The sequence below is a fragment of the Aquarana catesbeiana genome, linkage group LG01, assembly GCF_042186555.1.
Source record: "Aquarana catesbeiana isolate 2022-GZ linkage group LG01, ASM4218655v1, whole genome shotgun sequence".
Taxonomy (NCBI): Eukaryota; Metazoa; Chordata; class Amphibia; order Anura; family Ranidae; genus Aquarana; species Aquarana catesbeiana.
In genome coordinates, this window is record NC_133324.1 from 826847008 (window position 1) to 826869219 (window position 22212).

A 22212-nucleotide genomic window follows, 5' to 3' on the forward strand; every position below is an offset into this window, starting at 1 on the left:
ACACTTTGCTACAATGTAAAGTAGTGAGTGTACATCTTGTATAACAGTGTAAATTTGCTGTCCCCTCAAAATAACTCAACACACAGCCATTAATGTCTAAACCGCTGGCAACAAAAGTGAGTACACCCCTAAGTGAAAATGTCCAAGTTGGGCCCAATTAGGAATTTTCCCTCCCTGGTGTCATGTGACTCGTTAGTGTTACAAGGTATCAGGTGTGAATGGGGAGCAGGTGTGTTAAATTTGGTCTTATCACTCTCACTCTCTCATACTGGTCACTGGATGTTCAACATGGCACCTCATGGCAAAGAACTCTCTGAGGATCTGAAAAAAAGAATTGTTGCTCTACATAAAGATGGCCTAGGCTATAAGAAGATTGCCAAGACCCTGAAACTGAGCTGCAGCACAGTGGCCAAGACCATACAGCGGTTTAACAGGACAGGTTCCACTCAGAACAGGCCTCGCCATGGTTGTTAAAAGAACGCACGTGCTCAGCGTCATATCCAGAGGTTGTCTTTGGGAAAAAGACGTATGAGTGCTGCCAGCATTGCTGCAGAGGTTGAAGGGGTGGGGGGGGTCAGCCTGTCAGTGCTCAGACCATACGCCGCACACTGCATCAAATTGGTCTGTATGGCTGTCGTCCCAGAAGGAAGCCTCTTCTAAAGATGATGCACAACAAAGCCTGCAAACAGTTTGTTTAAGACAAACAGACTAAGGACACGGATTACTGGAACCATGTCCTGTGCTCTGATGAGACCAAGATAAACGTATTTGGTTCAGATGGTGTCAAGCGTGTGTGGCGGCAACCAGGTGAGGAGTACAAAGACAAGTGTGTCTTGCCTACAGTCAAGCATGGTGGTGGGAGCGTCATGGTCTGGGGCTGCATGAGTGCTGCCAGCACTGGGGAGCTACAGTTCATTGAGGGAACCATGAATGCCAACATGTACTGTGATATACTGAAGCAGAGCATGATCACTTTTGTTGCTAGTGGTTTAGACATTAATGGCTGTGTGTTGAGTTATTTTGAGGGGACAGCAAATTTACACTGTTATACAAGCTGTACACTCACTACTTTATATTGTAGCAAAGTTTTATTTCTTCAGTGTTGTCACGTGAAAAGTTATAATAAAATATTTACAAAAAATGTGAGGGGTGTACTCACTTTTGTGAAATACTGTATATTGTTTTTTTCCCCCAAAATTCTCAGTTAAAGTAACGCAGCGCCGTATTGCAAAAAATGGTCTGGTCATGAAGTGAGGTAAATCTTCCAGAGGTCAAGTGGTTAAACTTTAATATAAGTTTTCTTTTAAGTATGCTAAAAGGTAAATATTACGTGCCCAAAAACGTATGATATCTTTTTAAAGTAAACCTGTCACGATGATTCGGTGGTGGTTTTCCCAGCCCATACAGAATCCGGCGGTCACTCTGGAGGCAGCTATTTTGGGTTCCTATGCGGCCCTGAGCAATCTCCCGTTCCGTGGACTTAGAGCCAGCCTGACCATGACAACACCGATGCGAACTACCATGAAGGTATGGCAGGAGGCTAGGAAAATATATAGGAAGCCCAATTTCATCTCACCCCATATGCCCCTATGGGGTAACCCTATGCTCCCCCACTTTTACAGCATACCGGATCCCTCGCTTTGGGCAAAAAAGGGAATTCTCACATTAAAACATATAGTCAAAGAGGGTAGACTTATGTCTTTCCAAGCCCTGAGGCAATCTTTCGCTATTCCGCTCTCCTTCCAATTTAGATACTGGCAGCTGAAACACGCCTTTGAAGCTCAGTTCCCTGCCCCCCTCATTCTGGAACCGGACTCCATTGAACGGCTCTTGACTTCCAGCGTGATGGGGAAGCCCCTCTCAACATTATATCTTTACCTTACAGTGGAATATGATGCCAAATTATCCAAAACCTGGGAAAAGTGGAGGGTCGATGTTCCCTCTTTGAACGAGGAGGAGTGGAAGGAGTGTTTAATCTCCTACATTCCCTCCATGATAGCTGCAAAAGATAGGTTCATACAATTTAAGTTCCTACACAGAGCGTATTTCACCCCACAGAGACTGGCACGCATTTACCATCAAAGAGATCCCAACTGTCAGAGATGTAGGCAGGAGGAGGGTACTTTCTGGCACATGGTCTGGTCCTGTCCCAAACTTCACCCCTTCTGGTCAGCAGTGGCCTCCACAATGAGCAGGGTCATAGGCTCACACTTGCCGGTTGATCCTCAGATACTACTGCTTAGTCATTTGGAGGAAGTGGAGGGAGACAGATATAGTAAATTGTGTCTAACCTTTGCACTATACTATGCCAGGCGTGAAATCTTATTGCGATGGAAACTAGTGGAGCCTCCTACTCTGGCCTCGTGGAGAAGGTCGGTGAATATTGCACTTCCTCTTTATAGACTGACATATGAAAGTAGACAATGCCCAGGAAAGTTTGATAAAATCTGGTCCTCTTGGGTTGATGCCTCCGGGGATTCTGAACCCCCATCCCCATAACCAAGAAGTGAAACATTTTAGAGGACATCCTACATCTCATGGTCATTTCTCTGATGCTCGGCCCCCCCCCCCCCCCTCATCCCCTTCCTACCCCTTACCTCGGTCCCCTCCCCCCTCCCCCTTCCCCCATCCTCCCCCCCCCCCCCGCCATCCCTACTAGGTTTGACTGCATATTGGTTGCCTACTTTATTCCACCTGAAGATGTTATTACGCTTTAATGCCATAAGAAGTATTGCTGGGTGTAATTTCTGACTTTGCATGGCTGACATGTCTGCTAAATAGTGGCTTTTGATTGAAGGCAGATCCTGTTGTCACTTTTCTCATCGCATTGACTGTACTAATTTATTGTATTGTAATGCTGATTTGTTCAGTAAAATCTTCTGTTAAAAAAAAACCTGTCATGATAAATAATTTGCAACCTAAACTTGCCCTCTGTCATAGGCACTCTCTACTGCCTATACTAACCTTTACTGCCCTCCCCCACCACTCCAGGTCCCGCCATAAACCCTTGCAAAGTAAACTGCAATCACATTCTCTCTATAAATTGCTGGGGCTTGGCAATAGCGGTTTGGGAAGGCTAGTGCTGTGTCACTTGCTGTCCCCAAGAAGTATCGGGATTTTTGGATAGTAGTTTCTAAAATGACAGGGAAGCAGTGATAAAGTCAAGTTTTAGACTTTTATTTGACAAGTTTGCTTTAAAGTGTCACTAAACCCACATCATAGAAAGCTATCAATAAATGATGTATTACATGCTGTTTACTCAGTCACTATGAGATATGTTTTCTGTATTCTGCAAAAAACCTGCTTGATCCTGCGATTCTCTATCTCCCCCCTTCTGTCCAAGTCACCTCAGCAGTTGAGGATTTTGCGGAGCAGTGTTGGCAGCTCTGCACATGCTCAGTATTCAGTGAGTTTCTATTCTGAGCATTTCCTCCCTATCACATCTGAGCAGCCCAGGTGACTATAGAGTGACACATGTTGGCTTATAGACAGTGGTAAATGACAGCCCACTCCCTCCCTCCTCCTTCATGCCCACTAACCCCAATGAGGGTGGGATAATACATGTAGATTGATGGTGGTTTTACCTCCCTCTTATTCTAAGATTCAGGCTGGAGGGGCGTGACACAGCCTGTGTCTGGCAGAAATCTAGCCACACCATTTTTTTGCCAAAAATAATAAATAATTCATTTCAAATATATATTAAAAACATATTAAATTTAAAACAGTTTATTGATATGAATTATTTATTTTTACTCTGTATCCCAAAGGCTGTTTTGTTTTTTATTTTGAACATGTGACCAGCAGCCAGGGCCATCTTAATATTGATTTGACCCGGGGCAAACATTTCCTCTGAGACATACAATAAATAGCAGCTGGACTCAAAATCAGGTCAGGCAGCAATTGACTGGATACTAGAGGTTACAGCATACATTACGACTCATCAATTAGTTGCTAGAGGTTACAGCACATCATTTCTGCTAACCGATTGGTTGCTAGAGGTTACTGCACATCCTTACTGCTCAATGATTGGTTGCTAGAGGTTATATGCTTACCACTCACTAATTGGTTGCTAGAGGTTACATGCTTACCACTCACTCATTTGATGCTACAGGTTAATGCACATGATTACTGCTCAGTGATTGGTTGCTAGAGGTTATTGTGCATCATTACCACTTACTTATTGGTTGCTAGAGGTCACAGCACATCAATGCAGCTCACTGATTGGTTGCTGAAGGGTACAGCACATCATCTCCTCACCGCCTGCACACCATGGACTAGGGAGGTGAGGGGACCCGTCAATAGACAGAAAACTCTTATGCTCCATACACACGGTCGGATTTTCCGATGGAAAATGTCCAATCGGAGCGTGTTGTCGGAAATTCCGACCGTGTGTGGGCTCCATCGGACATTTTCCATCGGATTTTCCGACACACAAAGTTGGAGAGCAGGAGATAAAATTTTCCGACAACAAAATCCGTTGTCGGAATTTCCGATCGTGTGTACACAAATCCGACGGACAAAGTGCCAGGCATGCTCAGAATAAATAGAGAGATGAAAGCTATTGGCCACTGCCCCGTTTATAGTCCCGACGTACGTGTTTTACGTCACCGCGTTCAGAACGATCGGATTTTCCGACAACTTTGTGTGACCGTGTGTATGCAAGACAAGTTTGAGCCAACATCCGTCGGAAAAAATCTTAGGATTTTGTTGTCGGAATGTCCGAACAAAGTCCGACCGTGTGTACGGGGCATTAGACTTGCTATTAGCAATGAGCAGAGCAGAGCACAGCTATGAAGGTTAACTTAGTGCAGCTAGAAACAGAGCCCAATAGGAACAGTATCCCTGAGAACAGGCTGCCAGAAATAAATGACTAGTTATGCCACCTGCAGTAGAGCAATGTGGAGGGGTGAGCTACGTACAGAGTGCAGAGTTAAGGGGATAGCTATGTATAGAGTGTGGGATTGAGGGGAGAGCTATGTACGGAGTGCAGGATTGAGGGGTGAGCTATGTACAAAGCGCAGGATTGAGGGGTGAGCTATGTACGGAGTGCAGTATTTAGGGGGGAGCTGTGTATGGAGTGCAGGGTTTAGGGGTGAGCTGTGTATAGAGTGCAGGGTTTAGGGGTGAGCTGTGTACAAGGTGCAGGATTGAGAGGTGAGATTTGTACAAGGTGCAGGATTGAGGGTTGAGCTATGTACAAGGTGCAGGATTGAGGGGTGAGCTATGTACAGAGTGCAGGACTGATGGGTGAGCTATGAACGGAGTGCAGGATTGAGGGGTGAGCTGTGTACGGTGTGCAGGATTGAGGGGTGAGCTATGTATGGAGTGCAGGACTGAGGGGTGAGCTATGTACGGAGTGCAGGATTGAGGGGTGAGCTGTGTACGGTGTGCAGGATTGAGGGGTGAGTTATGTACAGAGTGCAGGATTGAGGGGTGAGCGGTGTACGGTGTGCAGGATTGAGGGGTGAGTTATGTACAGAGTGCAGAGTTTAGGGGTGAGCTGTGTATGGAGAGCACCGTTTATGAGATATTTACTTTAGATGCAGCCGGTGATGCCCCTGGCGCATGCATTCTGAAGGAGGAGAATACCCATGTTGTTCCTTCAGAGCCATGCTGTAAACAGAGACTCCCGTGTGCATGCACGGGATTGACATTATCAGCCATTTAAATCACCAAAGCTTGCGAACCTGGAAAGAAGATCTGGTGAAAATCGAAGCGCCTTCAGTGGTGACAGCATGCCACTGGAGGGATTCGTTTTTAGGTAAGCCTGTCATAATATACTAGGAAGTGATGCATCCTAGCACATTTTGACTTTAAATGCCCGGTGTCAATTTTTTTTTTTTATGAGGTTTACTACCGCTTTAATTGGCTTTTTATCAGTATAGCCTTAGTAGAGACCAATCATTTTGTAATGAAGTGGGATTTAAGGCTCCAGTCACACTTGTGCGACTTGTCATGTGACGTTGGACGCATAAAGTTGCATGACAAGTCGCAGCCCATGTATTTCAATGGAAGCCATTCAAATCTATGTGACTCAAAGTTGCAGCAACTTTAAAAGGTTCCTCCACTACTTTGATGCAGCTTTCATGCGACTTGAGCACCATAGACTGCAATGTAAATTCTCAAAAGTCGCATGAAAGTCACATATTTATGTTATCAATGTGAGAGTTTTGAATTAAAGTGGTTGTAATCCTCAGATGTGAAATATGAACAAAGCATATCCCTCCATAGTGTGGCCTTGTCTCAATGAAGAGCACTAAGTGTCATTTCTGTCTGCTGCTTCTATCCATTGCTATCAGCATGAGTCACTTCTGACAAGTTTTCCTGCCACTAAGGGTCCTTTCACACTGGGGCGGTTTGCAGGCGCTATTGCGCTAATAATAGCGCCTGCAAACCGACCCGAAAGTGCCGCTGCTTTAATTCCAGTGTGAAAGCCCTGAGGGCTTCCACACTGGAGCGGTGCGCTAGCAGGACGGGAAAAAAAGTCCTGCTAGCAGCATTTTCGGAGCGGTGAAGGAGCGGAGTGTATACCGCTCCTTCACCGCTCCTGCCCATTGAAATCAATGGGACAGCGCGGCTATACCGCCGGCAAAGCGCCTCCGCAGAGGCGCTTTGCGGTGGTTTTAACCCTTTCTCGAGCAGCTAGCAGGGGGGTAAAACTGCCCCCGCTAGCGGCCGAATACCGACGGTAAAGCGCCACTTACAATAGCGGCGCTTTACCGCCGACAACGCCCACGCCCCAGTGTGAAAGGGGCCTAAGAAAAGCTGTAAGCTGTGTGGAAGGGGGGAGTCACTTCCCTCCAATCAGCTCTTAGAATTATCCTTAGTGAATATAACTCCTGCTCTCTGCCCACTTTTTCTGAACTCTCAGACAAGCTTTATAAATTCTGCACTTTGAACGGATGTACAGAAGAGAAGACTGCAGATAATCAGGTAAAACTTATGTAGGAGGGTTTGTTTCATCGCTGCGAGGTCAGTCACGTCATTGGTTATATATAAGGGTTTACAACCACTTTAAGTATGATTTTGTACACCTTTTGGTGGAGCTTTCATATAAGAATAATGTTCAGAAGAATGTGACATGTAATCTTTCCTCAGGCGGGAACATGCTGCTGTATGGAAAGTTGTATTCGGTATAAACAACTTGGATCATCCATCTGATTTCATGCAGACACGTATGGTCAAGACAATAATCCTTCATCCGCGCTACAACAGAGCTGTGGTAGACTATGACATCAGCATAGTACAGTTAAATGAAGACATTGAGGAGACCAGCTATGTAAGGCCTGTGTGCTTACCTTCCAAGGGCCAGCTGGTGGAACCAGACACATACTGTTATATTACAGGATGGGGACATATGGGAAACAAAAGTAAGTACTGGTACAATGGTATTATGAAATGTATGGCTTTGTGTTGTATTACTGAAAAAAAATAGCAATGTCAACAGAAGCAAAGTCAAAGTTTTTGATCCTAGTTGCCTTTGAGGTGTCTTCGTATTTTTCTATGGACCTCATCATTAGTATAACAGAAAGAGGGGCTATCAGTTAAATTCCAACCACATCACCGCCTGCATGGAGTTTGCATGTTTTACCAGTGCTTGTAAAGGTTTCCTCCGGGTACTCCAGTTTCCTCCTACACTCCAAAGACATGCGGGCAAGTTATCTGGCTCCTGTCTCAATTGGCCCTAGTGCGTGTATGTATGCATGTGCGATAAGGACCTTGGTTAAAGTTCTGCATCAATTGTTGGCGCTTTATAAATACCTGAAAAAATAAATGGAGTACGGAACAGAAGCAGTTGGTGCTCAATACAGGAGGCGGATGGGAAGGCGGGGGTTTAGATGCCTTACCGTGAGGAGGAAGATGACATGGAGGGCTGCTGCTCCTCGATCCAGGAGGATCCAGGAAGAGCCAGGGCTTCTCCCAGCCGAACAGGAAGTGGAACCTCCATTGAAATACATTCGTCCAGGATCGTGCATGTAAATTAGGGGCCGGGCGCATGGATTAGGGGGGTGGTGCCCTTGCGCCCCTTATGGACAGGCCGCCACTGGTACGAAATGGAACTGGGAAGCAGCCCAGATAGAAGTGTTTAGTTCTTGGAAAGAGGGGGAAACAACTTGGAAAGGACTTGGAACGAGTTTACAGGATATGCATCTTTGGCTATTTTGGCTGCAATGGTTTTACAGGAATTGAAAAAAATTAACTTTAACTATAAAAAGTCAGCAATTTTCTTGTAGTTTTGTTAACATGCTGGGTTCTACCACTTCCTTGTCTGTCTTCATGAAAACATTACAGTTACAGATTGAGAAAAAAGAAAAGTATCTTTGGCAGGTTTTACTGATCACTATAGCAGGTAAAAAGTAAGTCTGAGATGGTCCATTTATAAACATATATAAGAAGACAATATACAATTAAATGTGATTAAATGCATCTAAGCATTTTCTTTCATGTCTTTCCACTCCTCGGATTATCATAAACAGATGTATGTTGAGTAACAGGCCTTCTAACATGATCTACAAAAATAAGGCAATCTACCTTGATCTAGGTTTTTTTGTACCTTAACACGATCATTTCAACATCTGCGTTTGTATTAGATGCAGGGAACCTCCCATTACTTACAGTAGATCATTTACACCGTATCTGGGAACATTGCTAAGAGAGGAACTGCTATCCTTTTTAATGCCCACTTATATAAAGAATTTAGTTAACCAGCTTTTAAATATACAGATCGGACTTTCTGATGTCTCACTTCAAAGTGATTTTACTGAATTGGTCATGTGAACCCAAACACTGAAACCTTTATTATAAGACAAAGCCCTGGTTCACATTGATGCTACTTTGAAATCGCACAACTTCACTTGAAGTAACGCGATTTCAAAGTAGCAAGGTCAGCGCGATTTCAGGTGCTACTTGATAGACATCTGTGTGGCTTCATGCACAGATGTCTATTGAAGTTGCACCTGAAATCGGCAAAAGTAGTGCAGGAACTACTTTTGCAAATTGGTGCAGAGCCTCAAAATCGGTGTCGCACCAATTGGAACAGTGCCATTGCCTCCAATAGGCTGCGACTTGTCATGCGATTTGATCTCTCAAATCGCATTACAAATCGCTCTAATGTAAACCTAGGCTTAAAGTGGAAGTAAACCCTTCGATCATTTTTAGCCAAGGAAGCTGCCATATTGGCCTCTGTTTAATCTTCAACTGCCATGATGCTGCACATGTGATCTGTCATGGCACCAGCCATTGGATGGTTTGACAGTTTGGTTCAGAGCACAACCAATGTGTCACTTAGCATTGCCGGCAATGTAAGTATTTTTTTAAACTGTTACATCGATGGGTTTACTTCCGCTTTAATATGGTAAAGTAGTTGTCAGCCCTTTACATATACCCAGTGAAGTGATTAGCCTTGTAAACTGTACCCGTATATCTGCAGCCCTCTCTCCTCTATAGCCTCCTAAAGCACAGATTTTATGCAGCATTTCTGAGCTTTAGAGGTCAGGGGGCGGGGATCTGATGTCACACACTGCACCGCATAGAGTGGGAGCTGAGTGTAACTTGAGACCTGAGTCGAGGGAATGGACACATTAACTCTACACAACCTCATATTGAAACATGCACAGCTGAGGCTATTAGTCACCTGCTTTGTGCTGGGGGGGGGGGGTGCAGAGCCATCTGCTAGACTCTGTGGAGTTGGCATAGACCAGGGGTCTCCAAACTTTCTAAACAAAAGGGCCAGTTTACTGTCCTTCCAACTTTAGAAGGGCCGGACTGTGGCCAGCAGGAGTAGAAAATGACCTGTCATCAGTGAGAGTCAGTTCCCATCTTCAGTATCTGTGAGTAATTGTGCCCCATCATTGGTGTCATTGGAAAGAATCGTGCCCCATTGTTGGTGTCACTGGGTGGAAATGTGCCCCATTGTTGGTTCACTGGGAGGAAATGTGCCCCATTGTTGGTGTCATTGGGAGGTATTGTGCCCCATTGTTGGTGTCATTAGAAAGAACCATGTCCTATCATTGGTGTCAATGAAAAGAATCATGTCCTATCATTGTCATTGGACCCCATTGTTGGTGTCACTGGGAAGAATTGTGCTCCATCATTAGTGTCATTGGAAGGAATTATGCCCCATTGTTGGTGTCATTAGAAGGAATTGTGCCCCATCACTGGTGTCATTGGGCTTCATTGTTGCTGTCATTGGGAGGATCTGTGCTTCATTGTTCGTGTAATTCTGAATATTTGTGCACCATTGTTTGTGTCGGTGGATCAAACATTGTCCCAAGGGCCATATAAAGGCAAGCAAAGGGCCACATCCGGCCCCCGGGCTGCAGTTTGGAGACCACTGGCATAGAAGTGACTAATGGAGATAGAGAGAGGAGAGAGCAGATAGGAACCACACTAAGTGCTTTGGATTGAGGCAAGTACACACCATAGAGAGATATGCTGTGTTCCTTTTTCATTTCAGAAGTTTATAGCCACTTTAATGTAATTTCATTAGAATAATAATGGGGCTATTCTGCCACAGAGTGTTGTTATAAGGTGACAAAACTCTGCCCCTGTCTGTCAATTGTTCTTGCAAGATGTCTCACCCTCTACCAATGGAGACTATAAGTAGCCATGTCGACGAACATTGCATATAATGGTCAACTGTAGTCCACCTGGCAACTCACCCTGAGAAATGACATGTGTCCATTGCTGAAGTGCATGCATGTAGCCTGCAAATGGGTGCAAGGAGACTGCACAAGATCAGCAAGAATTACCCTCTCTATTTTTCTACCATGGTGTGCTGGTGGTAACGTATTGCTTTATCAATGAAGAACTTAATGTATAGGACAGGACAATTGCTAACAGACATTCTAGGAAATTAGAATCAAATGCTGAGCAGGGGAAATATTATGTTCTCTCTACTGATGTAGCTTTCATCAAGTGTACCACAACTGCACTGCAGTCTGCTATGCTTTTTTAGACTATTTTACAGCAGGAAGTAATGATATACAATGCCATTTTTTATTTCAATTTAATGTATTTCTGATGTTTGCTAAAAACTGAAAATAACTTTCTTGAAGGTAACATCATTTTTTTTTAAGTGATTCTAAAGCTAAAACGTTTTTTTTTTACCTTAATGCCCTCCCTGCATTAAGGTAAAAAATGTTTTGTAACTTGCTGTGCTCCATTCCCCCCAAACCTACCTGAGTCCTGTATCAATCCAGTGCTGTTCCCATCTGCGGGTCCTCTCTCTTTCTCTTCTCAAAAGATGTTCATGCAGGAGCCATTGGCTCCTGCTGCTGTCCTGCAAATCCTGTGATCAGAGGGGGTGGGGCCAAGATGCCCTGTGTGTGTCTATGGACACACACAGCCCAGCTCGGGAGTGAGCCTGCACATCTGCCCCCTTAGCAAGCAGCTAGCTATGGGGGCAGACACATAAGAGGAGGAGTGAACAGTACAGGCAGGGGAACCAAGAAGAAGAAGAGAAAGGAGGCCGCCCTGTGCAATTTCACTGTACAAAGCAGGTGAGTATAACCTGTTTATTATTTTAATGAAAAAAAAAATACATTTAGAAATGCTTTAAGTTTTATTGCATCCTTTGTATTGATTTCTTTGCACGGCCTTTATTTTGCTACAATTTATTGGTAGTTGGTAGTTAAATCAGCAGAGAAAAATTTGGGCTCCTTCTGCTAATTTCATGTTCGTAGAAGTTTGGCGAGTGTTGATTCGTGCTTTTTCTTTTTGCGTTTTTCATTTAGCGCTTTTCAGTTTGTTTCTGAGCGGCCGTTCATAAATCAGACATGTTGCTGAATCAGAGGAGATAATGTGTTATTTGTTATTGGAGTTATTGCTTTGACATTATTTTTTTGGTCGAATAATGATTTGATTTGGTGTATTTTCTATATTTTTGGATGCATAGGATGCACTTTTTGGTTAAGTTCTATTGGCAGATAGCATGTCTAATTTTTTTTTTAATGCACAATAAAAAAATTGTGTAGAATAATACTTGGCTATGTGTTTTACTTCAAATGACAGTTTGGGAGTAGGCAGTTACATTTAAAAAAAATACAATGTAAAATTGACAAGGAACACCAACATAGTTGTATCTTTGATCTTATAAACTACGGGATAATGATGCTGTGGTAACTTGCACAAATTAAAAAAAAAAAAAACATAATAATATTATTCTTGATATCACTAGAAAAAAAAAAGCCTTTGAAAATTTGTTTGCAATAACTCCATCAGTATCACCAGCAAAGCAGCTTCATTATTATCCCATTAAAGAAGAAGAGAATGTGCGCTGCATTTGGGGATTTCATAATCTGCCATGTCACGAATGTTAATTCTCCATTACAAACGCTAGTTTACAACTGAGCATGGGTGTTTGTACTTTGGACTTTTGTCCGATGGACTTGTGTACACACGATCGGAAAATCCGACAACACACATTTGTTGGCGAAAAATTTGAAAACATGCTAGCTTCAGGATTTCCCTCAGATGAAACGGCAGTGGGAATTACTAAGGCAGTGAAACTGATCAAATCACCTGTGCAAAATAATGGAAACCCTGAAAACATGACCTGTTGGCGGTACTTGAGGACTGGAGTTGAGAAACACTGATCTATGTAACAGAGAACCAATGTAAAAAAAAGAAAGCAAATGAATATCAGAGAAGATGGAGCGCCTACAAGGTATAACCTGAGTCTTTATTTGGGAAGCAATGGAAGCCAATATTTCCAAGTTTGTTGGAATTTAGGATAAGTGTCAGTGCTGATGGATAGAGCCTTTAGTACACTACAGTCCATTTAACATGGTTTCCTATGGATGTAGTTCTCATCTGTGCATTTTATGGAAAGGGCCAGGTTTTTTTTTTTTGTTTTTTTGTTCCATAGGCTTCAATGGTTTAAAGATGTGCATTGAAAAATGCAAACTGCAACCTGCACAAGTGTGAATCACAGTAGTTGTTACTACTCAAGTGTGTAAACAAAATGTATTTTTTAATATTTATATTTTATTGCTCCTCCTTATGACTGTATATAAAGATGTGGGGTCCAGATGCATTTCCTGAAAGTTTTTATCTTTTAAAATTTAATTTAGCCAATAAAGGGTATTATTAAACCTCCAAACTTTCTGCATTAATTAATAACAGACAGTACAATACTGTACTACCAATCTCAGGCCCAAAAGCTTACATTCAGTACATTAACTCCCCAAATACTTGAGCAGGGCTGAACCCCTTGCTTCCCAAAGAGCAACCTTTATCACCAGCATTATTTTATTGAAAGCTGCATATTTAAAAAGATTTAAAGAACAAATTTAAATTTGCACTTACATGTTAAAGAGACTATAATGCTTGGGTTTTACTTAAATACAAGGTACAATATAAGAAATCCTCAATCATCATAATCTGAAAAAAGCTTTAGGTTGGTTTCCCACTAGTGCGAATTGAATGTGGGTTTCTCCAATTTGCATAGCGGGAGATTGTGACCGACTCTCTATGGAGGCAGTTCACACATCTCCGCAGTGGCTCTGGGGTGAATTGCACAGGGGCCCTGTGCGTCTTTTGGTCCGTTTCAGGTTTGAATTCAGACAAAAATTCAGGCTGAAATCGGACCTGAAACAGAGAATGGGGACACACCGGACTCCGTGAACTGGAGTGTACTGCAGTGTGAACCCAGCCTTAACATGTTCAAGTAATTTCAAAAGTAATTTTCAATATTTTTAAATATGCAGCTTTCATTAAAATATCACCTGGTAATTCTACCATAAAGAATCCGGTTATAGAGGTACCCTGCTCTGTCCCCACCTTTCAATTGTGACCCTGCATTGTCACCCTGTTACCCAGGTTTCTGATGGAGACTCAATGGAAGCCTCAATTTGTCCTCTTTCACCAATATACAGAATACAGTGGAAAACATGCCGTATATTAGCAATATTCTTGTTTCTTGTAGTTAGACATTATCTCACCTTTTTCTTGTAATGTTTTTGCTTTCCCCCAGTGCCATTTAAACTGCAGGAAGGAGAAGTTCGTATCATATCCTTAGAGCGCTGCCAATCCTATTTTGACACAATAACATCCAGAATGCTGTGCGCGGGTTATGAGTCTGGTACAGTAGACTCCTGTATGGTAAGTTACTGTTGGATGATCTTATTTCCCCACATACTGTTTGCACTCCACATCTATCTGCTGGCCAAGACTGAAGGCCTTTACAGAACCCTGTCCTTTTATTGAAGGACATGGTGCATGTAAGCAAACTTATGTATGCTCAACTGATACATCTGCAGGAGAGAATGTTCTTTTGAAAACCAGCAGACTTATTGGCCAGATAACTAGGTGAAAAAAAAAAAGAAAGGAACAGTGGCGGCTGGTGCTCAATATTTTGAGGGGGGGGGGGGGGGGGGGCGGCAAACAAACGCCCAAATCCCCCCCTACAGGATACAGAGAAGGCCATGATCCCTGCACCCCCCCCCCCCAGGAGACAGATGAGAAGACAGCGATTCCCCAAACCACCCCTACCATCCACGGGAGACGGACGTGAAGGTGGCGATCAACTCCACCCAAGGGAGATAGACGGAGAGAGGCCTCCAGAGGACCTTAGGAGGCAGATGACAAGGATCTTGCTCCTCGCTCAGGGGCTGTTGCTTCTCCTCCTGGACGCCGAGAGTCCTAAGACTCTCCTTCCCGATTGGCCGGGAAGTGAATCAGGAAGACCATAGCGAATAATAATTCGCTATTGTCACACAATTGGGTGGGCTCAGGGCGCAGTGGTCTGTGCCCTGAGGCAACCCTTTTTTAGAAGCCAATTAAAAGCCTCAGGCTCTAATCACGTGCGTCAAAAAAAACATCCTGTTGAAATTCATGCGTCCGGCGCCCTGCAAGTAGATTAGAGGCCGGATGCATGGATTAGGGGGGTGATGGGCCGTCACTGGAAAGGAAGTTTAAAAAAGAAAACTAATGAAGCCAACACATCTAAGCGTTGGTAAGATGCAACCTTCTACAAGCTCCCCTGCCTTTACTGCATGGGCAGAGTTCAAGGTCATGTTAAATGAATTCAGTTTTTTTTTTTAAATAGAAGTCTTTGGACATTCGTGAGTAAATTGTGCATCATAATGGAAATCATAAAAGGCTGTCATAATAAAGAAATTAAATCCTTATTGTTTGTAGACTTTCAGTGGGCTTTAAAGGCCAATGATCAGTCAGAAAGCTAGCTGAAGTAGCAAAAACAATACTGTTGTTATAGATGGCACCCGGCCTCTGCATTTGAAAAGATGGCGCTGCCTGGGCTGGGAAACAGATAATTTTTTTTATTTCAGGCTTCCCAGCCTAGAGGTGAGATGTGGGGACTTATTGACCCCATATCTCACTGTAAAGAGGACCTGTCATGCTTATTCCTATTACAAGGGATGTTTACATTCCTTGTAATAGGAATAAAAGTGATAAAAAAAAGTGTCAAACTAGAAAAATAAAAGTAACGTTAAGAATAAAAAAAGTAAAAAACTAAAAGTGCCCCTGTCCCCGTGTGCTCGCACGCAGAAGCGAACGCATATGTAAGTTGCACCCACGTATGTAAACGGTGTTCAAATCACACGTGAGGTATCGCCGCGAACGTTAGAGCGAGAGCAACATCAGCTTTCACATTATGCAAAAAAATTGGGTTAACTGTACTGTTGATTTTTTTTTTAAAGCATAAAACCAAAAAAAAAAAAAAAAAACGCATTTGAAAAATTGCTGCGCAAAAAATACCGTGTGAGATAAACAGTTGCAACGACTGCCATTTTATTCTCTAGGGTCTCTGCTAAAAAAAAAAAAAACTATATAATGTTTGGGGGTTTTATGTAATTTTCTAGCAAAAAAAGATTGGCCTGGTAGACAAGTGGTTAAAAATGTTTTTTTTTTTATCTTATTGATTATTTTTACATTGTCTCTTTACATTTTTTTTATCACTTTTTTTGTCGTCACAAAGAAATGTAAACATCCCTTGTGACAGTAATAGTCACGGATCAGGTATTTTTTTGGAGGGATTCCATCTTGGCACTTAAAGGCATTCGAAACGGCAAGTTTGGCCATTTTGAATACTGAATTTGTTTTAAAAATCTGGCGCTTTTAACACTCTAGTAAACTGGAAGTGACGTTGTTATGTCGCTTCCATGTTTCTAGATCCGAGACCTAATCAAAGCTGATTCCGGTTTTGTTTGGGTCTCCCGCCAGCCGACAGACGTGTAGGCTGGTTGCTCGGGTCCCCCCCGGTGGGACGAGAGAGCCCAGGCAGAGTGGTGGGAGGGGGGTTGTCCCCTCCCGCTGCTTGTGATAACGATTGAGCGGCTGCTTAGCCGCATTGGTTGTCATCACAAGAAAGCCAACCGTTGGCTCTAAAAGACAGTACCAAGGTGATGCCTGCAGCTGCACTTGAAGCAGAATGACGTACAGGTACGTGATTTTGCGGCAAGTGGTTAAATAAACCGTTGCAATCAATATGAATTCATCTATCACCAGTAGGTCTTCATCAAATTGCAGACCACCCAGTTGCCAATGGTTATTGCACTTTGTACTTTATCTTTGCGGTTTGCATTTTTTTTATAGAATATATGTCGTAACTGTGCCTTTAACACATCCTTATTCTCTGACAGGGAGACAGTGGAGGTCCTCTGGTCTGTGAGCAGACACCAGGACAATGGACATTGTTCGGTCTCACTTCTTGGGGATCAGTGTGTTTTTCCAAAGTTCTTGGACCCGGGGTCTACAGTAACGTGTCACACTTTGTGGATTGGATTGAAAGACAGATATACATTCACAGCTTTTTGACTGACTGAATAAACTGATGTTATGAAGGAAAATCTACACTTTACAAAGACTGTTCAGAAACACGCCTTAGCCTCCATGGAGGTTTTAAATGTGCAAATATTTGTTGTGTGTATCTATGAAATTCTATATATTTTTGGTTTCAATATTAGATATTTTAGTCAAATTTTGGAACTTTTTGTACATATTTGGTCACAGTTCTGTTCCACTGTGTGAGCATTCCTAAATGACACAGGACTTCAGGAAGTGTATTTTGCGGTCATTCACAGGGTTGGGTAGGGGAGAACGTGTGAGGGCAGTCCCTCTCTTTATTTTCAAATAGAATTAAATTCGTTTTAAGCTGCTGCACATATTAAATATCCTTCTTTAATTACAAGTGTTGGCCAAATGTTTTGCATAGCCAAGATATAAAGTGTCATTCTGATGTTTGTCATTTATGTCTACATCCACATTTACCATTAAAAACTTATTTTTTGTACAAAAGATTGGATGGCAAATTATGACATGGGGAAAGTTGATTGAAGACAGAAATATAGGCAGATCTAAAATAGTCTGATTTAAGCTGACTGTTGCAACCAAAGAACATTTTGGGAGATGAACTGGGAGCCCTGTAAGCCGGTCATAGTTCACAACACCGGAAAGCTGGCTGATAGGAAGGCAAAGTACATTAGATCAGGGTGTTGTTCACTACCCAATTATTTAACTGCAGTAGAGAGTGTGTGGTTAGAACCTGGCTGTGCTGCTCAATAAGGAGGTCTTGGTTAGTCATTTTTTGCAGGTAAGACCGTTCACATTTATAAATTTAAAGTTATAAATTTAAAAGTTTGCTTACACTTCCACCTTAAAGTGATTGTAAAGTCTTGTTTTTTTTCCTATAAAAATAGCAAACATGTTATACTTACCTGCTCTGTGCAGTGGCTTTGCACAGGGCAGACTGCATCCTCCTCTTTTAGGGTCCCTCTACTGTGATCCTGGCCCCTCCCTTCTGTTCAGTGCCCTCACAGCAAGCAGCTTGCTATGCTGAGCTGAGTCACAGTTCCCTGTGTCCATTCAGACACAAAGCCCAGGCCCTGCCCCCTATGTCCCCTGATTGGCTAGCTGACTTTGATTGACAGCAGCGGGAGCCAATGGCCGTGCTGCTGTGCCTCAGCCAATCAGGAAGGAGTATCTTGGACGGCTGAGACACTCTTGGACATCGCTGGACAGAGCAGGACCTCAAGTAAGTGTTAGGGGGACTGCTGCACACAGAAGGCTTTTTATATCTTAATGCATAGAATTTCCCTCTGTCTCTCTTTTTTAATATGCGAACCCATTGAAATTAACTCCCCTCTGATGACCGCCTTGTTGGCTTTCCATACCACTGATATATTGGTCTCAAAGCATAGGGCTAATGTGCAAGACAAGCATTCCACATTCTGTTTATCATCCAAAATAGATTCATTCAATTGCCATGTTCTTTCCAGGCTCCCAATCGATGCTGGACATATCGTTAAACTTATTGGAGCATGGTCTGACACAGCAATTGACTCAATAGTTGATGAATTTACATAATTCAGATAACATTGATTGATCAACATACTGATCTTTGAAAATACATTGTGTATTTTACGGTAATAACTGAAATCCCTGTCCCGCTCATGCAGCACCCTCCAACTGTCCACCAAATGCAGAGAGCGTAGGCGCTGTTTAAAATATCTTAACGCCCGAAGAGGTGTCTAAACTAGGGTCCAAGGTAATGTTAAAATCCCCTCCCATAACCAATAGACCTTCTTGAAACTTCCCCAAGATATCCAAAGTTTTAGATTAGAAATTTAACGGTATGGCTATTGGGGGCATATATAGTAGCTAGGGTATAACACTGGCCCTGGATCTTTCCTTTAACAAAAAGAAAACAGCCCTCGGGATCTACTCGTATTTCTGTGGTTACTCAGGGACATTGTTTGTGTATAGCTATTATAACTCCTCTAGCCCTAGGAATGGGTGAAGGTGCATGAAACCATTGATTATATGGAAAAAGAGGCATACAAGGGACCGACCCTGCCACGAAGTGCTTTTGCAAAAAAAAAACAAAAAAAAAAACCTCTCTGCCTTCATATGATGCAGTTCATGCCAGTCTCTCCACTGAAGACAGAGGGAAACAATCCCCCCCCTCCCCCCTCCATTCAACTCCAGGCAATCTGCTCCTTTCCTCTTAGCCTTTTTCACTTTACACCATTACTCAGGCATATGTTTCTATGACCAGATTCTAGTCACGTCTTATCCACATCAACATCAATTGTCCGTCGACCTTTAACTGGCACTTGTTGCCGTCGTTGTAGTGATGGCTTGTAGTTATTCAATCTCCAATCCAGAAAGACCACCAGGGGGAGCTCCAGCATCTTTGTGAAGTGTTGCAAATCATCTTTCGTTTTAAGTGTTGCTGTTTTCCCATTCCGGGTTGCTACAACCTTAAAGGGGTATCCCCAGCGATATTTAACATCAGCTGCTTGTAGACCTTCCAGCAAGGGTTTAATCATTCTGCGTTGCATAAGAGTTCTATATGATAAATCTGGAAACAAGGCTATTTGTGCACCTTCAAAATCAACTATGGATTTATTACGGGCTACTTTCAAGATGCCTTCTTTCACTGAATATCTATGTAGTTTACAAATGACATCTCTTGGTTTTTCTGCATTTTCGGGGCCACGATGGACTGTCAATTTCAATCTTATCCAGTGCAGATGGCCCCAGAATTACCTGGAACAGACTGGTCACCTTTGGAAGCAATTCAAAATGTTGTTTTATTTCAGGCAGGCCCCTTATACGTATATTTTGCCTACAATCTCTATTTTCTTGATTATCCATTTGATCTAACAGAAAATTCAACACTTTCTCATGATGTTTAGTCATATCTTGGATTTCGGCCACTCCTTGTCTAATATCATCCTGGCCCATCTCCATTTCCTCTACTCTGTGTCCCAGTGCCCCTATTTCCTCCCTTAACCCCTCCACAGCCTATTTGCAGGATGATTCAACAGCAGTCATAAGTAATTGAATGGTTTTCTTTGTAGAAAGAGCTCTCAGATGTTCTCTTAAATCCCGATCCACTATTAACTCTGATTGAGATGCACTTAGTTTATTATTAAAATCACCATACAAAGGGTTAACATACTGCACCTGCCCTGTAGAGGCTGTCTCTGGATTCATCACAAGTCCTTTTTTTGCCAATTCAATGCTGGGTTTTGTAGTACCACGACTTTCAACTTCCAGGGATTCAACTGTCCCTCCTAGGACTCTTTCCACCTCCTGAAGACTTGGGTCCCCTCCAATACACTCCCCCTCTGTTCCATCGACATAAACAGAGGTTTCTCTCCCTTCTCCTGGGAGATCTCATTCCAGGGTTGTACAGCTCTGATTTGGGCTCAGGTATTTGGCCATTGCCATGTGCTGCAACACCCCTTCCAAAGCCTGTCACTCCTCGGCCCTGTCTTTCCACCACCACTGGGCGGGAGTGCAACTGTACGACGGCGTGTGGACATGCTTTAGCCAGTCTGGAGCCTGCTGAACAACAAAGCCTATCTTCCCGGGGATCACCAAGCAGCACACTCAATCAGCTTGTCTGTTCATGCCACGCCCCTATAGCATACATTTCTACCAGACTAAGGATTTGGCAAAATCCTACCACAGCCACCGCAAGCTGCAGAGCTTCTCCTACCAGAGCGAAAGCCCAGGAACGTATCCAGTGGGACCATCAGGGACTTCTTTAAAAGGCCAAGCTTACCTTCAGTAACATGGTACACCCATATTTAGAGTGGAACATGTAACATGGTACTGTGGACCAGTCCCGATCCCTCTTACCACACCCATTGTCACAATTTAAAAACAGCATAGCTGTGCAGGGCTCCCCCACACAGCTGCAGCATTCATTCACAGGAATCTGTGAATGAATAAACTACAGATCCCATCTTCCATCCTGTCAGACAGCTTGGAGTACTCAATGAACTACCAGGGCGCTACTTAAGCCTCATACACATGGTACGATTGTTGGCAGGGGATTATCTGTTGACTGACCGTTGTCCTAAAATCTTACCATTAGTACGCTCCTTTTGACAATTGTTGTCCAATTTGCGGCTAACAAATGTTGGATGACAGGCTAGTAAATTTTTGGCAGACGGCTTGACGTCAGATTTTCATATGGTCAGTACACAAATGTCGAAAGTACAAACCCGCATGTTCGGAATCAATGCTCACCAAACAAGAAATTAACAGAAGGGGCCCAGCGGGTGGCACTTAAGAGCTGAAATTCCTCGTAGCACATCACTACATTCGTGTTTTAGGCATGACAATTGTGTACTGCTAGTATGCAAGACAAGATCCTGGCACACGCCCTTTTGACATAAATCACATGCTCGGTTTGCCAACAATCGCACTGTGTGTACGAGGCTTTAGTGTCCTCGTAGTTCATTGACAGTTCCTGTAGCCGTCTGCCCATACAGGAGATTTGAGCAGAGAGCTGAATGCTCTACAGGCTCAAGTGTTAAGAAAAAAAAAAAAAAACATGATTTTTTTAAAGGTTAACTTTTTTTTTGAAGTATGAAATAGCAGGGTCAACAGCCGGAGAATCCCCTTTGTAGAATTCCTCTTCCATGGTTTACTGGCGAGAGAAATACTTTGCTGGTGTAAACATCTTCACCTGGTGACCTAAATGGCATACATCACTTCATGTAAGAAAGGATGCACTGGAAAAGACTTGGGAATTATTAGTGGCCCAGGACTCAAAAATCAATTACTTTGGTTAGTGCGCACTCCTTTTCCTTCTCCTGAGAGAACTTGCCCACAGAGGATTCCTGATCCTCAAGGGCTTCCACCACTTCCTCTTCCTGAGGAATTTCTTCCGACGCTTGGCCTCTATCAAAAGGGAAGGAGGAAGGTATACCTCTTCCAATTTCTCCTGTCTGCAACACGTGCACTTATTTCCAGACATTGGCAAAAGACTATCATTCCTACCGTCAAAGAATGGGTAGAGGGAACTTAATTTAAGTATAAGGATGGAGGAGCGGTTAGCCAACATGACAGGTATCCGAAATTTGTGACATTGTGGTACTCTTGCATCAACTTTTCTACATCTTTCAAACTTCATTCCTTTTTATGACAACTCACAGCAGCTCAGTTGTGCTGTTGGTGACATCTCAGTCAGGAAATCTCCTCTCTATACTGCTCTTTTCTACATTTTCCTTTTGTCTTCATTCTTTCTCTCTACTCAAGGCATTAGTTCTGCTCAGGCTTGGGTTCTAATACTACTGGTACAGTGACTAGATCAAATGTGTTGCTACAGCCTGCGCCCTATTGGTCTACGGTGCAAAAGTGTCTTGATGAAGCTTCAATGCCACAGTATGTAATTGAATATTTACACTGGCAACATTATGGACTTATATTGATGTACTAAAGTGCCCATTT

The 22212-nt window shown here is 43.1% G+C and overlaps 1 protein-coding gene across 1 annotated transcript in view; it reads left to right on the forward strand.

Annotated features, from left to right (window-relative positions):
* Nucleotides 1-17230, forward strand: part of CORIN (corin, serine peptidase) — a 365126-nt gene extending 347896 nt beyond the window's left edge. The window contains exons 20-22 of the mRNA XM_073608485.1: nucleotides 7099-7370; nucleotides 13976-14103; nucleotides 16605-17230. Coding sequence (XP_073464586.1) covers nucleotides 7099-7370; nucleotides 13976-14103; nucleotides 16605-16787 — 583 coding nt within the window. The 3' untranslated portion in view covers nucleotides 16788-17230. The remainder of the gene's footprint in view (nucleotides 1-7098; nucleotides 7371-13975; nucleotides 14104-16604) is intronic.
* Nucleotides 17231-22212: the final 4982 nt, after the last annotated feature.